Source organism: Balaenoptera acutorostrata, chromosome 8, assembly GCF_949987535.1.
Source record: "Balaenoptera acutorostrata chromosome 8, mBalAcu1.1, whole genome shotgun sequence".
NCBI lineage: Eukaryota > Metazoa > Chordata > Mammalia > Artiodactyla > Balaenopteridae > Balaenoptera > Balaenoptera acutorostrata.
Window position 1 is genome coordinate 43,497,616 of NC_080071.1, and position 17,162 is coordinate 43,514,777.

At 34.9% G+C, this 17,162-nt stretch overlaps 1 protein-coding gene across 5 annotated transcripts in view; it reads left to right on the forward strand.

Moving 5' to 3' along the window:
- The window catches only part of NUP35 (nucleoporin 35), a 37,428-nt gene extending 20,485 nt beyond the window's left edge, over positions 1–16,943 (forward strand). For all 5 annotated transcript variants that reach the window (XM_007190367.2, XM_007190368.2, XM_057551917.1 and 2 more), the window contains 5 exons: positions 9,074–9,215; positions 11,821–11,890; positions 12,646–12,774; positions 13,836–14,000; positions 16,292–16,943. In XM_007190367.2, coding sequence (XP_007190429.1) covers positions 9,074–9,215; positions 11,821–11,890; positions 12,646–12,774; positions 13,836–14,000; positions 16,292–16,369 — 584 coding nt within the window. In that variant the 3' untranslated portion in view covers positions 16,370–16,943. The remainder of the gene's footprint in view (positions 1–9,073; positions 9,216–11,820; positions 11,891–12,645; positions 12,775–13,835; positions 14,001–16,291) is intronic.
- Positions 16,944–17,162: the final 219 nt, after the last annotated feature.

Here is a 17,162-nt window from a genome sequence, read left to right on the forward strand (position 1 = left end):
AAATTCTGGAAGCTGGAAGTCTGGAATGGGTCTCAGTGGGCTAAAATCAAGGTATTAGTAGGACTTCATTCTTTTCTGGAGGCTCTACGGGAGAATCTTGGGTTTTTTCCCTCTTTTCCAGCTTCTAGAAGCTGCCCATATTTCTTGGCTCCTGGCTCCCTACCATCTTCAATGCCTGCGATGGCTAATTGAGTCTTTATTTCACATCATTCTTTTCCCTCCCCATTTATGGATCCTTGTGATTGTGTTGGGTTCACTCTGTGAATCCAGCATAATCTTCTTGTTTAAGATGAGATGATTAGCAATCTTATTCCATAGCATCCTTAATTCTTCTTTACCATGTAATGTAATGTATTCACAGCTTCTGGGTATTAGGACATGGACATCTTTGGGGGACCATTTTCTGCCTACCACATAAAGTTTTTAAAATTAGTCACCAAAATTTATTTAGTTTCATGCCAGACTAGCCATAGTGCCATTTATTGGTCTCTAATTTTGGTGGGATAATATTTTATATTTTAGTCAAAAGAATAAATGCAGATTGTTTTAAAAAATCAAATAGTACTTAAATACTTATAATGAAATGCAGCAGTCTTTAGCTTTATTCCTCACAACTAGCCAGTCCAGATCTTAGAGCTATTCCTTTTGGAATTTACCTCCACTTAACTAAATGAGATGCTGTATTAGCTTTCTGTTGTCACTGTGACATATTACCATGAATTTAGTGGCTTAAAACAACTCGGATTTATTCTCTTATAGTTCTAGAAGTCAGAAGTCCAAAATCAATTTCACTGGGCTAAAGTCAGGTGTTGATAAGACTGGTTCCTTCTGGAGGCCCTAGAGAGAATCCATTTCCCTGCTGTTTTTTGTTTTGTTTTTTCCAGTTCCTAGTGGCTACCTATATTCTTTGGTTTGTGGCCCCTTCTTTCATCTTCAAAGTATATTGAATCACTCCAGTCTCTTTCCATCATCACATCACCCTCTCTTGTAAGGACAGTAGTGGATATCTTGGGGGTCCACCTGAATAATCCTGGTTAATCTTCCCATCTCAGGATCCTTAATCATAAATGCAAAATCTCTTTTGCTATATAAGGTAATATTCATAGGTTCCAGGGATTAGGATGTAGTCATCTTGGAGGGCCATTACTTAGTCAGCTGTATATGATTATATTGCTAATTCTTTTTTTAAAAATTATTTATTTATTTTTATTTATTATTTTTATTTTTGGCTGTGTTGGGTCTTCGTTTCTGTGTGAGGGCTTTCTCCAGTTGCGGCGAGTGGGGGCCACTCTTCATTGCGGCACGCGGGCCTCTCACTATCGCGGCCTCTCTTGTTGAGGAGCAGAGGCTCCAGACGCTCAGGCTCAGTAGTTGTGGCTCACGGGCCCAGTTGCTCCGCGGCATGTGGGATCTTCCCAGACCAGGGCTCGAACCCGTGTCCCCTGCATTGGCAGGCAGATTCTCAACCACTGCGCCACCAGGGAAGCCCCCCCCCTTTTTTTTTTTTTTGGTGTTTTTAAAAAAAATTTATTTTTGTCTGCGTTGGGTCTTCGTTGCTGCACGTGGGCTTTCTCTAGTTGTGGTGATCGGGGGCTACTCTTCATTGTGGTGCGAAGTCTTCTCATTGCAGTGGCTTCTCTTGTTGCGGAGCACGGGCTCTAGGCATGTGGGCTCAGTAGTTGTGGCTCACAGGCTCTAGAGCGCAGGCTCAGTAGTTGTGGCACACGGGCTTAGTGGCTCTGCGGCATGTGGGATCTTCCCGGACCAGGGCTTGAATCGTGTCCCTTGCATTGGCAGGTGGATTCTTAACCACTGAGCCACCAGGGAAGTCCTATTGCTAATTCTTTATTTTCATTTTTAATATTGCTATATTTATCTTAATGTAGGGGAGATAAGATATAATTATCTTCAGTTACCTTATCTGAATATAATTAAAATATATCAAACTTTATTCCTTTGTCAGTGTATTATTATGATTATGTAAGCACTGTTTAGTTTTGCACCAAGTAGTATTATTATAATTTATTCTTCCTGTAAAATTTTAATTTTTTGTTAGTTAATAATTGTTTCTTTTTTCCATTTGTCTAATTTTTCTGTGTGCCATTTGCTCATATTTTAAGCAAATATTCTGCTGCTATGATACATATCTATCTTTTTAAAAATGCTCAAACATAGTTTCAAACACATCTTTGTTCTGTTTTAAACTGAGAACTTCTCATTCTCAGCTTCTTTTTTGGCTGTTTCCTATATCAGCATGATGTACAGCTATCATCTTAGGACTTGCTTTAGCAAGTTTCTAGAGTTGAGATGTTTTTCCTAGTTAACATGTTTTCTTCTTAGTTTATTTCCTGATTTTGGTGAAGAACATATATGAGTAGCTTTCTGAGAAAGCGTGCATGGGAAATTAAATTTAAGACCTTAAGTTTGAAATGCTTTTTATCTCCCTTAAAATGGATTGCTAGTTTAACCAAGTGTAGAGTTCTAGGTGGGAATTTTGGAGGCATTATTTCTTTGCCTTCTAGCTTCTAGTGTTCTGCAGAAGTCATCTGTAGTGATGATTCCTGAGTTGTTGTATGGGGATTGGTTTCAAAAAATTTAAGATCTCTGTAGGGTTAGTGTTTTCAGTTTCACAAATGTGCCTTGGTCTGGGACTTCCATATATTTTTCTGGGGAATTGGTGGATCCTTTAAATCAAGACACTTACCCTGAGTTCTGGGAACCTTCCCTGTATTTGATAATAGCTTTCCCTCTGTTTTGTCTGTTCCCTCTTTCTGGAATTTCTTCTGTTTGTGAGCACTGCAAAGATTTCTAAATTTCTACTTTTTCTCTGTGAAAGTGCCTTTTATATCTGTATTCTACTTTCTGAAAGATGTCCACAATCTCAATTGCAAACACATCTAATAATTTATTTTATTTTAATTTCCAGTAACCTTTTTTGTTGTTGCTCTCTTAATGTACTTAAAATGTAGCATCCTTTTCTTGTTTCATGGGTAAAATAACTTATCAGTGAGGTTCATGTTGGTCTTTTATTCCTGCTCATATTGTCTGTTTCCTTCTAGTTCTTTTTTTTTTTCTCTCTCTCTCTTTTTTTTTTTTCACCTCTTCTGCCTTTCTTGGTGAAATGAGGCACTAAAAAGCTACTTGGAATCCGTGTGTGTACGTGTATTAACAATGGTAGGAAGGGGGAAATTGGTGGAGAGAGGCTGCTTTGTCTTTTTTGGGCTTCACTGTAGGAGGATTGGACAGTTAGGTAGATTTTTGTTTGGAAAAAATCTCTGATTTTAGCATATATAGGTCTTTCTCTTAAGTTTCCCAAAGAAGAATTCTGTAATATTCAGTCTTAATGTCTAAACTGGTGTTCTGAATATAGAAAGGGAGAAGTCTTCTTTTTTTTTTTTAATTTTTAAAATTAAAAAAAATTTTTAATCTTTATTGGAGTATAGTTGCTTTACAATGTTGTGTTAGTTTCTGCTGTGCAGCAAAGTGAATCAGTTATACGTATACATATATCCACTCTTTTTTAGATTTCTTTCCCATTTAGGTCACCACAGAGCATTGAGTAGAGTTCCCTGTGCTATACAGTAGGTTCTCATTAGTTATCTATTTTATACGTAGTAGTGTGTATATGTCAATCACAATCTTCCAATTCATACCACTCCCCCCATTCTCCCCTTGGTAACCATAAGTTTGTTCTCTACATCTGTGACTCTATTCCTGCTTTGCAAATAAGTTCATCTGTACCATTTTTCTAGATTGTAAATGTAAGTGTAAGTGATATTATACAATATTTGTTTTTCTCTTTCTGACTTAACTTCACTTTGTATGACAATCTCTGGGTCCATCCACGTCTCTGTAAATGGCACTATTTCATTCCTTTTTATGGCTGCGTAATATTCCATTGTATATATGTACCACATCTTTTTTATCCATTCCTCTGTCAGTGGGCGTTTAGGTTGCTTCCATGTCTTGGCTATTGTAAATAGTGCTGCAAGGAACATTGGGGTGCATGCATCCTTTTGAATTCTGGGTTTCTCTGGATATATGCCTAAGGGTGGAATTGCTGGGTCATATGGTAACTCTATTTTTAGTTTTTTAAGGAACCTTCATACTTTTCTCCATAGTGGCTGTACCAGTTTACATTCCCACCAACAGTGTAGGAGGGTTCCCTTTTTTCCACACCCTAGGAGAAGTCTTCTTTTCAATATGCAGATTTTCACTTATTCTCTTACATAGTTTTTCTCCACTGTGACTGGGACCCACTGAGTCCTGAGCCATTGAGATTCCTTTTCCTCAGGGACTAAAGCCTTGGTCTCTTGGGGGTGGAGCGGCTGGGTAAGATGAGGAAGGGCTTGCCATTTCATCCCATATTATACACTCTTAAACTAGTTTTCCTTGATTTCAACCGGGAGCCTCTTTCACACCTTTCACAGTTTCTGTGGTCTCCAAAACCTGGGACTTTCTAGATTGACTGTCATTAGGTGTCTGACAGGGATTAGAGATGAATGCAAGTGTTCAGTTCGCCATATTGTTTTGGTTATTGTTGTATTCATTGTTCAATATTATTCTGGGTACAAAGAGTTTGTCAAACTGAAGAGTCTAAGGAAACAGTCCCTACAAGATTGCTCTCTCTTCAGGTGCCAGCTGCAAGTTTGGGGGTCCCCAGGACCACCCTCACTTCAGACCTGCTGGCTGCAAATTCAAGCTTTCCCAAGCCCACTCTAAGGTTAGATAATTCACTGGAAAGACTCAGGACCCCCTGAAAGTGCTATACTTTTGGTTACAGTTTTATTATAGAGAAAGCAGACAAATTAGAACCACCTAAAGAAAGAGATACGTAGGCTGAAAACAAGAACTTCCGTGACGTGTTACCCTCCTGGCATTGATATATGGCACTACGCACAGCGTATTGGCAAGTAGGGAGCTCACTGGAGCCTCCATGTCCTGAGTTTTCATTGGCGTTTCATGACATACAAATGACTGATTGAATCACTGATCAAGCGGCTAAACTCAGTCTCTATCCCTCCTGCTCAGAGGTGACCTTTTTTATAACATGGATGGTCTTCATGGTTGGTCTTTATGGCGTGACCTACCCTCATCAGGAGTCATCTTGTTATCATAAATGATCAGGTGCTCTTGAGGTTGAGGGGGTCTGCCACGAGTAATGAAAACACTCCTGTTGCTGGGGAAATTCCTAGGGTTTAGAGGTTGTCTCCCAGGAACCTGACATCTCTCTGGGCTGAGGCTAAGTTCTTTATTATACATTGTGCTACATTGTTTCATGGTAAGAAGGTAACAACACTGCCAGGAACCTCTTTTTCTCCCAAGTTTCATATGCCATGTATCTGTTTAAAATTCCTACTCTTTTTATCTCTTTTATTTTCATTTAGGTTAGTTTTCTATTTTGAAATAATTGAATCTGGTCTTTAATTGAAGACATTTTCATAAAGGGTAATAAGTTCTTTTGCCCTCCACTTCAGTCTGATCTTAAGAAGACTGAGTAGTGATTTACAAAGGGAGACACATTACAGTTCAATTTGATGTGGTTTGCTAGGCACACTTTATTTTCATCTTATAAAGCATTGCATGTGAGTACCAGAAGTCTGATTGAAAGGGAGTAAAATCAGTGGCGCAATGAAACATTAACAAGGTGGGGGGCAATTATGCTAAAGGTATGTAAATAGTTTTAGATTATGTATAAGTAATTATGTTTTTCAGAGTAGTTGACAGGGCAAAAATTAGATTGCTTATTCGTTTGAGACTTAATTTTGATTTGTTTTATTTTTAAAAGTCATAATGGTAGTCTCATTTTGAGACTTCCATTTAATTTCTTGCTTGAAGGTTATTACATGATGTAGCAGAACTAAATTGTACCTTCTTAATGGTAATGCAGGACATAAAAATTTTGAATTGGCTTTAGGTTTTATACTAGAATGCCTTTTACTATCTTTTTGTGTTAAAGGCATGTCTTTGTAGTAAGAACTAAACTTATTTAAGTTTATCTTTTGTGTGCTTCTCCTTATTTCCTAAAGGGGTAGTTGATAAGTTGGTTGATTAGCAGACACTTGTCAAAGTGGGGTGTTTCATTTTAAATCAGCCTCATTTTAGAAATGTTTTGTACCTATTAAATGCATCCGTGGTGATGAGGAAAAGAAGAATTGCTAGGAAAAAGAAAAATTGCTAGATGTATTATAGCATGTATGCAGTTTGACATTCTTTTCAGTTATTTACTTCGTATCGTCTCTTTTAAGCATGAACTCAATTTTAAAATTAGATAAATCTATAAGACTGGGCCATGTAATGTACTAGGATTCCATGTCCTTCTTGTATATCTTTTTGTTTTCTCTAGAGTTAATAACTGTTACATACTTTATTTTGCTTGATTACTATTGTAAAAATATTTGAATATTTGTTTCTCATTGCTAAATTCTTTTTTGCCTGGTTACTTGACAACTGAACATAAGCAGTCAGTTTTGAGCATCTTTGTTTTCTAGTAGGGTCTAGGATAGTGTTTTGAATTAAATAGATTCTTTAATAAGCCTAGTAGATCTGAGGTGATCTGAAATGTTTTTTTTTTCCCTTAAGGAAAGGCTACATTAATGGGTTAAATTAGATTAATTCTGGTCTCTAAATTTGACTCCAGATGAAGTAAAGGGATTCAAGTTGTATGGCATAAAGAATTAAGAATTTTGAAATCCTTAGATGACCATATTTTTCCTCTTTAGTTAGACTCACATTGTTGCATTGTAGTTTTTACTTGATTGATGCCTTTGGCTTTTAATTCTGTTGAGGGTGTAGTTTTGGTTTGGTACTGTTCGGAGGCAAGAGAATGGACATCATTCCTGGAAGTCTTTTATTTTAGGTTTGACTGAATATATTTGTGCTGTTGATGCAAAAGAATAATTGTACCAAGTGCATCATTTATAGTATTGAAGTTATATATTAAAACAGTTAACTTTTGTGAGTTCTTGTCTACCTAAAGTTTCATTTGATTCTTGGAGTAACATGTAAGTCTTCTGTTACAGGTTAATTTATGGATATAATAAAGGGAAACTAACATTTATTAGAGTTAATGAGATATAATTGACATTGTGACATTGTGTAAGTTTAAAGTATACAGTGTGTTGATTTGATACACACTGTGGTCATTTTGATATTACAAAATGACCATAGTGTCTTAGCTGACATTTTTCATCATGTCACTTAATTACCATTTCTTTTCTTGTGGTGTGAACCTTTAGATCTACTCTCTTAGCAGCTTTTAAGTATATAATACAGTATTATTAGAGGTAATCACCATGCTGTACTTTAGATCCCCAGAACTTATTCATCTTATGACTGGACATTTGTACCCTTTGACCAATAACTCCCCATATCCCCCAGCCTCCAGCCCCTGGTAGCCACAAGTCTACTCCTTCTGTGAGTTCTGCCTTTTTTACATTCCACATATAAGTGAGGTGATAGAGTATTTGTCTTTTTCTGTCTGACTTCTTTCACTTATCATCATGAACATCATGCCCTCAACATCCATCCATACTGTAGGAAATGGCAGGACTTCCTTCTTTTTCATGGCTGAATAACATTCCATTGTATATACGTGCCACATCTTCTTTATCCATTCATCTATTAATGGACCTTTAGATTGTATCCATATCTTGGCTCTTGTGAATAGTGCTGCATTGAATATGGGAGTGCAGATATCTGAGATCCTGTTTTCATTTTCTTTGGATATATGCTCAGAAGTGGGATTGCTGGATCATATGGTAGCTCTACTTTTAATGTTTTTGAGGAACCTCTGTACTATTTTCCATAGTGTGTGCAACAACTTTATAGTCCCACCAACAGTGCACAAGGATTCCTTTTTCTCCAAATCCTCACCAACACTTATCTCTTCCTTTTGTTTTGATGGTAGCTGTTGATGAGGTGATATCTCATTTTGGTTTTGATTTGCATTTTCCTGATGATAGTGATATTGAGCACCCTTTTTTTGTACCTGTTGGCCATTTGTATGTCTTTGGAAAAAAGTGTATTTAGTTCCTCTGCCCAATTTTTTATTGGATTGATTTTGTTTTTGTTTTTTTGTTTGTTTTTTGCTATTGTATGAGTTTCTTATATATTTTGGATATTAACCCTTATGTATATACATGTTCCTTTTCACCCTTCTCTGCTTTGTTATTATTTTTTTCCTGTAAGATTTTCTGTTTTCTAACATACTAGGTATTGACTTGTCTTTCTTCCACTAGAATTTAAGCTCTTTTAGAGATTTTTTTCCCCCTTTGGTCTAACTTGTTCATTACTGTATCTTTAATACCTAGAATAATGCTTGGTGTACATTTAAGTGCTGAAAAAGTATTTCTTGTATGTGAATCATTATTACTACTCCAAAGATGAAAAGAAATAGTCTCTGCTTCTCAGAAATGTGTGGTCTCAGTAGGACAGAGCCTCTGAGATAAAATGAACACGTAAAGTGTTTAACTTGACATGTTGGATGTGAAGTACTCATTAATTGGTAATTATTGTTGAAGAATAAGAAAAGAAAGAACAGAATCAGACATTTCAGATAGAAATGACCTGAATAAAAGAAAACTGCGTTCACATCTTAGGGACTAGGGTAGATACTGTTTAGGGGTATATTGAAAAAATAAGGTTGGAACTATATTGTGGAGACCAACCAAGACATTTGGATTTTGTTTTGTGTGTAATGAGGAGTTACTGAATCTTTTTAAGGCAGAGGTGTCATAGTGAAAGTGGTAGGTTTGGAATATGAGTCCAACAGAAGTCCTTTAGGTTGACTGGAGATCCTTCTGCTGTAGGCTTAACTGGAAATTAATAAAACATTTAGCAAATTTATAATAAATAATAAAACATTTGTAAAATCATAAATTATGCTCAAATTTTAATGACTTCCTCTCAAATTGTGTGGTAGTGTATAATTATCATTTGATTATAGTGTGTATTTTGAATTATTTATGGAATTGCCAACTTTTAGTATACTTTTCCATTTAAAACTAAAGCTTTGATATTTTAAATCAAGATGTTTATATTGGTAACTAACTTACTAAATATACTAATATAGGGCAAAGTATGTTTAGTCCAGCAAACATTGGTCAACCACGAAAGACAACATTATCTCCTGCCCAGTTGGATCCTTTTTATACTCAAGGAGATTCTTTGACATCTGAAGATCACCTCGATGACACTTGGGTGACTGTGTTCGGGTAAGGTTTCTAGATTATTTACTTAAAAAAAAAAAAAGCCCTAACATTTTCTAATGAGTATTATCAAACATATAAAAAAACTAAAACAATTGCACAGCAAACACCCATATATACCCATCACCTAGATTCTGCAGTTGTTAACAGTTAGCTACATTTGTTTTATCTACCATTAATTCATCTTTTTTGTTGTTGGTATATTTCAGAGTAAGTTGCAGACATCAGTACATAACTACCTTGACATTTCAGCATGTATATTATTAAGTAATGTTTGATTTTTAATAGTTTTTCCATCATTTATCTGTATGCCTCTTCTCAGATTATCTTCTCTTCAGCATATTTGCTGGATATTGGAAGAGGGTTGTCCCTTTAGACTTAGGAAGCTCCTTTCTCTCTTTGTTGTGACTGTGTCTATGCTTATATTGGGCTTAACCAGTTTTGAACTAACAGATTGAATTTCATTTGTATATATATGCATACTGTGTCACAGGGTTGATACTTTCTAGCTACAGAATATTGAATATTAATAGAAATTGTGCATGATAGTCCTAGATGCATTTGGATAGATTTTTAGATCTAATAAAGTACTTTAAAGCGTCTTAGAGATCATATTGCATCATTTACATATGAGAAACCTGAGGTATAGACAGATTAAGTGATTTACTCAGAGGCTTACATCTAGTTATTAGTAAAGCTTCATCAAAAACCCAGGTCTTTTATTTTCAGGCTGTGATTGTTTATACTGTACTACATAAGGTTGGTTTCTGAAAGTGTGGTGTCATACTGTTACTGGACCTTACTATATTTAGTTTTGGGGTTTAAAAAAATATAAAAACATATGAGTTCCTTGAAGGAAGAACAATGCACAGTAAATATTAGTGGACTTTATATATTCAATTTATTTAAAATTCAGAAACATGTGTAAGAATATGGTGAAAAGTTTTCTTTCCCACTTTTTCCCCCAGATAGTTTTTCTCCCTTGTAAGGCAGTAATTGCCACCTGTTTTTTGTGTAACCTTTCAGAGAGATTCTTTGTTACTGATTCTGTTTAGGTAATAAGCAGGGTCATTGCTTTCCCTTGTTCTCCAGAAAGCCCATGCTCAGCCATATGTCCATAGCAGTTGGGCTGACTGCTGCTGCTGCTTTTTTTCTTCCCTTTTATGTGTTTAAATTTTTGTATTCTCTTGTGAAGTAAGTGGCTGTATGTTTTTGAATGTGTCTGTCCACTCTCAAGTGTTTTTCAGGTTCAGTAGTAATGGTGTCACTTTTAAGATTCCTCAGTAATTGGATAAATTACTTGAAGTACTTCTGTTAGCCCTTCATTTTTAAGATGTACACTTTCCCAGCTATTTATTTTCTGTTGGTTTTATGTTTCAGTAACCCTGCATATAAGTTTAATTGCAAGAACAGAAACATTTTCTTCTAAGGGATAAAATATTTTATTTTGATTATCTATAGGGAAGTACATCTAAAATACATTATATATCTTCCTTTGATAATTTAACTTTTTCCTGCTGACTCAGGGTCATCATGAAATATCATTTATTGTTGTAGGGTGATTCTTTGACAGGATATTGGACTGCTTCTACTCAGAGTGGTCCTAGACTCTTGGAATTATGTTTTATTTCTCAAGTGCCTGCATCACTTGCAACCATTATTTCTCCCTTTCGTTTTAATTTTTTTTTTAGTTCTGCTTTGTAGGCACCCTGACTCATTTGTTGTTTTTCTTTGGGATTAGAAATCTTATATCCAAATTTACGTAACATAAAATAAATTTCCAATCCTGAATGCAGTGAGTATTTTAGTCACATAGATTTTAACGTGTGGAGTTTCTCATTTATTTTTGTGACTTACATTTTTTCTTTTAGGGTTCTAATCCAAGCTCCAGATAACTGAAGTTACTGGTTAAGGAAACTCCAGATTTTCAAGCTGAAAATAGCTTTATTATTTGGACTATAAAAGTTATATCTCATTGTAATATTCAAAGCATATAGAACTTTATAAAGAAGAAAGTAAAAATCACTTAAAATTTTCCCATACAGAGATATGTCTATTAAAATTTTGATAACCATCCTTTTAATTGATTGTTTACCATTGATATTGGTTCTGACTTTATTTTTGTTTCAGGAATACATTTCTGAATTTTCAGGTAGTGCTCAATATATATTGATATGATTCTATATAATTTAAAGTTCTTTCCCCTTTAATAACCATAGTAGTATATCGCAACATTTCCCTCTCTCTCTCTCATGCATGTGCGCACACGCACGCACACACCCACACCCACCCATGTAAAATAAGTTATGTACAGAACTGTAACTTCATAGTACTTTTCTAAGGATTATGATAATGACAGTGAGAGTAGAAGGTGGAATTTGGGGATGGAGAAAAGTGGCTGAGTCAAAACTAATTTTAACATAATTTGCTTTTGGGTGATGGGCAAATGAATTAGATTTAGCTAATATAGGGGAAAACAGGATGATCAGGGTCTCTTATTAATGTACTGGACAGTTACAGGGAGTTTATCGTGAAACACTTGTAAGGTAATTTGCATTTGTGTTATCGAAGTTGACTTTTCAGACAATTTTTTGTCCCCCCCCAACCCCAGGTTTCCTCAAGCGTCTGCTTCCTATATATTATTACAATTTGCACAGTATGGAAATATCTTAAAACATGTGGTAAGTCTTAATTCTTTTCATTTCAAGATTTAGGCTGAGGAAAGATAACCTGTGAATTGAGGGAAAACTTTGCTGCTGAGTGTTTGGTTTTCTTCCAAACTTAAAAATTTTTCTTTTTTTTTTTAAGGTTTTCATAGGATGTATCTATCTTTTGGAGTTTGGAAGGCTGGTAGTTGCATAGTATTTGATAAAAAGGGATAAAGAGAGAAGCAAGAGAGTGAGAGTTTTCAGGCTTCCCCCTTTTAAAAATATTTCACAGTCTCTTAAAAAAGATCATGCCAAGTTTTCCAATTTGAGCTTGTTTTATTGGGGATAAAGCAAAAGGGAGATGTTTCTGACTTAGAGTTCTTAGAGCTTATTTAGCTTGCAAGTTATAAATAACAAATCTTTTTTTTATTAGTAGAAATTGACTTAACTCCTACACAAAATCAGATTGATGAATACAGTTTTTAAAAAATTTCATAGCAAGTCTTGATAAGATCTTTTTATAAGAAACATTATCTTTTGAGAATTACTTTGCTTTCAGAGAATATTTGTCACATATTTTTTATATAAGAGATTTGAGAACTATTGAAATGTATTGAAATTGTTTAATAGGATTTTTGTTGAATCCTAGTATACAGCTTTTTACAGGGCATCAAATAAAAAGTGGAAGCAGATTTATTTCATATGTTTCTGTTTTCTAATAGAACTCATTAAGTTTAAATTTTATATACTTTGTATTTTAATTTAAGAGAAAACTTCATTTTTTGCAGATGTCTAACACAGGAAATTGGATGCATATTCGTTATCAATCTAAACTGCAGGCCCGGAAAGCTTTAAGCAAAGATGGGAGAATTTTTGGAGAGTCCATCATGATTGGTGTAAAACCATGTATAGATAAAGTAAGTTATTGCTGATGTAAGGAAAATAATTTAATTTATATACAGTGCACAAGTCTGAGTACTAACATTGGTGGTTATGTCACTTTGCTTCACTTTGCCTCTTATTTTTTAAAATGTGATGGATGATGTTACAGCACTCTTTTATGGTAAGTCAAAGATACTTAGTCACAAGACTTTAGAGGTAGTACATCCTAACCCCTTCACTCTACAGATAAAGAGGCCAAGAGGAATTAGGTAACTTTCCCAGAGTTGTTAAGGTGAAGCCTGCATTCTAGGTCTTAACTTTTAACCCATTCCCTTTTTTGTGCAAAGCAACATCAAATTCTTTACCTCAAAGGCGTGGTGCTATTTCAGAATGAAATATTTTATATGAATGGTAACTGAGGGTTAACTTCTAAAAGCTGAAGCTTTTTATTAGTCATTTCTACCTTAAAATATTTAAATATTATTATATATTTGTATACTGATAAAATAATACTGGGCACAATTTAAACTTCGTGGCTTGTAAAATCATGATCATTCTTTAAGTAAATCTATGTGAACTTCTGCTACCTACCAGGCACTGTGCTTGGGACTTATGTATACACACTAGTGCACGAAGCAGACATGGCTCCTGTTATCATAATCTAGGATTACTGAGTAGTTGTGTAATTATTACGTTGTGCTGTAGCAGATGTTTGCAGAGGCTAGAGGAAAATTTGGGTTTACTGGATACTAAAAAACACTGGACTTTGATGCCCCACACCCCTCAGTTTCCCTAAGAATTCTTTTTTTTTTTCTTACTGATTTTCCGTAGTGTTTGTTAGGAGATTCTCACTCTTGATAGTCTATAGTTTTCTTGAGGCTATTTGAGGTCATTCAAGTGAGATTTCTGGTTGAGCATTAGATCTCATATGCTAGCTAAGAAGCACATATTGTTTTATCAAGCCTAAAGTTATTTGAAAGTTTAATTAAATAAAGTACGCTACTTTTAATGACGTTTTCTTTGTAAGTAGGATGTAATAGTGGATGATATGTATTATGTTAATAAACAGGGAAGTTCTTTGTCTTTATTTCTCTAGAGCGTTATGGAAAACAGTGACAGGTGTGCTTTATCATCTCCATCTGTTGCCTTTACACCACCAATCAAAACCTTAGGTACACCAACCCAACCTGGAAGTACTCCTAGGATTTCTACCATGAGACCTCTTGCTACAGCATACAAAGCTTCTACTAGTGACTATCAGGTATTTTAAAGATTGGATAAAAGAATATACTTTAAAGGCTGCAATGCTTAGCATGTTTAACTTTTTCATTGGATTGATTTGTATGCCATTAAATATTTCCTACGGAAGTTGATTGGCTTGATGAAACCTATAAACTTTGCATTTTTAAATTTCCTATTTTAAAAATTAGAATTTTAGCCAGTTGGAAATTTATCTTGAATTTAAAAAAAAATTCTTTGCCATTTTAAAAAACATTTTGAGAGTTAATTAGTTTAGTTTTTTCTAAGGTATGTTGCATACATAAAAAGTTTCTCTTATGGATGTCTCTGGCATGAGGGAATGTTAAATCCCTATTAAACTGATAACTAAATTTGATGGTGTCGCAAATGAAGAACCTCTGTTTGAAAGTAGCTTTGGTTATCAAAAGAAAACATTGACCAGTCCCCATTTCAAAACTTCTCATTTCAAAAAAGCTTAAAGGAAAAGTTCATTATATTCATTGAAGAATGCTAGAAGTATTATGACTGTCATTCCGTATGTTATTGTCGCCTGCTTAATTAGCCAGGAGTTCTGAACTTGCCTAGCTGCAGACACAGGTCCTGAGATTAGCAAATAAAACACTTTAGTAAGGCAGTTTGACTTCCCTTGAAATTTGGGGATCGTTCTAGAACTGGTTTAATTTTTCCCTTTAGTTTTTTTTTTTTTTAAAACCAGTATTTTAAAGTCCTTATCTCTTTTAGCTTTTGTGTTGTTTGTTCAGTTTACTAATTTAAGGAGCAGATGTAATTTGCCTTGCCAAAGGAATACAATTTTGTTATTCTTAAAAGCATAAGGATGTTCTAACTAAGCCTATATTTTAATTTTTAAATATACAGTTTTTTTTTAACATCTTTATTGAAGTATAATTGCTTTACAATGGTGTGTTAGTTTCTGCTTTATAACAAAGTGAATCAGTTATACATATACATATGTTCCCATATCTCTCCCCTCTTGCATCTCCCTCCCTCCCACCCTCCCTATCCCACCCCTCTAGGTGGTCACAAAGTACCGAGCTGATCTCCCTGTGCTATGCGGCTGCTTCCCACTAGCTATCTATTTTACATTTGGTAGTGTATATATGTCCATGACACTCTCTCACCCTGTCACATCTCACCCCTCCCCCTCCCCATATCCTCAAGTCCATTCTTTAGTAGGTCTGTGTCTTTATTCCCATCTTGCCACTAGGTTCTTCATGACCTTTTTTTTTTTTTTTTCCCTTAGATTCCATATATATGTGTTAGCATACTGTATTTGTTTTTCTCTTTCTGACTTACTTCACTCTGTATGACAGACTCTAACTCCACCTCATTACAAATACCTCCATTTCATTTCTTTTTATGGCTGAGTAATATTCCATTGTATATATGTGCCACATCTTCTTTATCCATTCATCCGATGATGGACATTTAGGTTGCTTCCATGTCCTGGCTATTGTAAATAGAGCTACAATGAACATTTTGGTACATGACTCTTTTTGAATTATGGTTTTCTCAGGGTATATGCCCAGTAGTGGGATTGCTGGGTCGTATGGTAGTTCTATTTGTAGTTTTTTAAGGAACCTCCATACTGTTCTCCATAGTGGCTGTATCAATTTACATTCCCACCAACAGTGCAAGAGTGTTCCCTTTCCTCCACACCCTCTCCAGCATTTATTGTTTCTAGATTTTTTGATGATGGCCATTCTGACCGGTGTGAGATGATACCTCATTGTAGTTTTGATTTGCATTTCTCTAATGATTAAGGATGTTGAGCATTCTTTCATGTGTCTGTTGGCCATCTGTATATCTTCTTTGGAGAAATGTCTATTTAGGTCTTCTGCCCATTTTTGGATTGGGTTGTTTGTTTTTTTGTTATTGAGCTGCATGAGCTGCTTGTAAATCTTGGAGATTAATCCTTTGTCAGTTGCTTCATTTGCAAATATTTTCTCCCATTCTGAGGGTTGTCTTTTGGTCTTGTTTATGGTTTCCTTTGCTGTGCAAAAGCTTTTAAGTTTCATTAGGTCCCATTTGTTTATTTGTGTTTTTATTTCCATTTCTCTAGGAGGTGGGTCAAAAAGGATCTTGCTGTGATTTATGTCAAAAAGTGTTCTGCCTATGTTTTCCTCTAAGAGTTTGATAGTGTCTGGCTTTACACTTAGGTCTTTATTAAATATACAATTTATTGCTGCAAATCCACTTTAGTGTTTGGCATTTTTAAATTAGCCGTTAACTGAAGAATTGATTGTGATACTAAAGAAACCATAACCTTACAATTGTGTGTGTTTTTTTTAATAGGTTATTTCTGACAGACAAACGCCAAAAAAAGATGAAAGTCTTGTATCCAAAGCAATGGAATACATGTTTGGCTGGTAATACAGTAAGAGCTAAGAACTCAGCTACAAAGGAGAAGGTTACCACAATAAAACAGACTTAGCAGGGTACTGCTGGGTTTCCTTCGGTTAGTTGTATAACCACTCTTGACAGTATCGTATAGCTGTCTCATACTTCCTTTGGAAGCCTTTTTCTTAAAGGATACAGCATATTTGTAACTCGCACTTTAAACGATGCTTGAGATACATTTTAAAGAAACAAAACATCCCTGTATATAAGATTTTGTGCTTTCTGTGACAGTGCATGCTTAAGTGCAAAAAACTCATTGATTATTGTAAATTATGTAATTGAGTTTGTAGTGAGGCTTTGTAGTCTTCATGAGTTGGTGAGGTGAATATCATGAAGGGTAACTGTACAGCTGATTCTAACAAGACACAAAGATTATAATTAACAATTTGAATTCTGGTCTTTTAATTTAGATGGTATTTAATATTTTAATTATCCTTGTTCATATTTGTCCTGTCATGGATTGTCATCTTTCAGTTTTGTAAAACCAACACAGTCTTTTAAAAAACCTACTGAAATTTCTTGATAATAAACTTGTCAGTGATATGTATTGAGCAGTTTTTGAAAGGGTGGTTTATTAATTAGTACAAGAAGTTTGAAGTCTTCGCAGAAATAGAGAAAATATGTCATGAACCTCCATCCACCTGTAATCCAGCTTTAATAACCATATAACAATCACTATTTTCTTAATTTCTAATATCCGGTCCTTTTAAAAATTTCCCAATTGTTTCCAAAATTTGTTGAATTTTATGTTTGGTTTGTTTGAGTC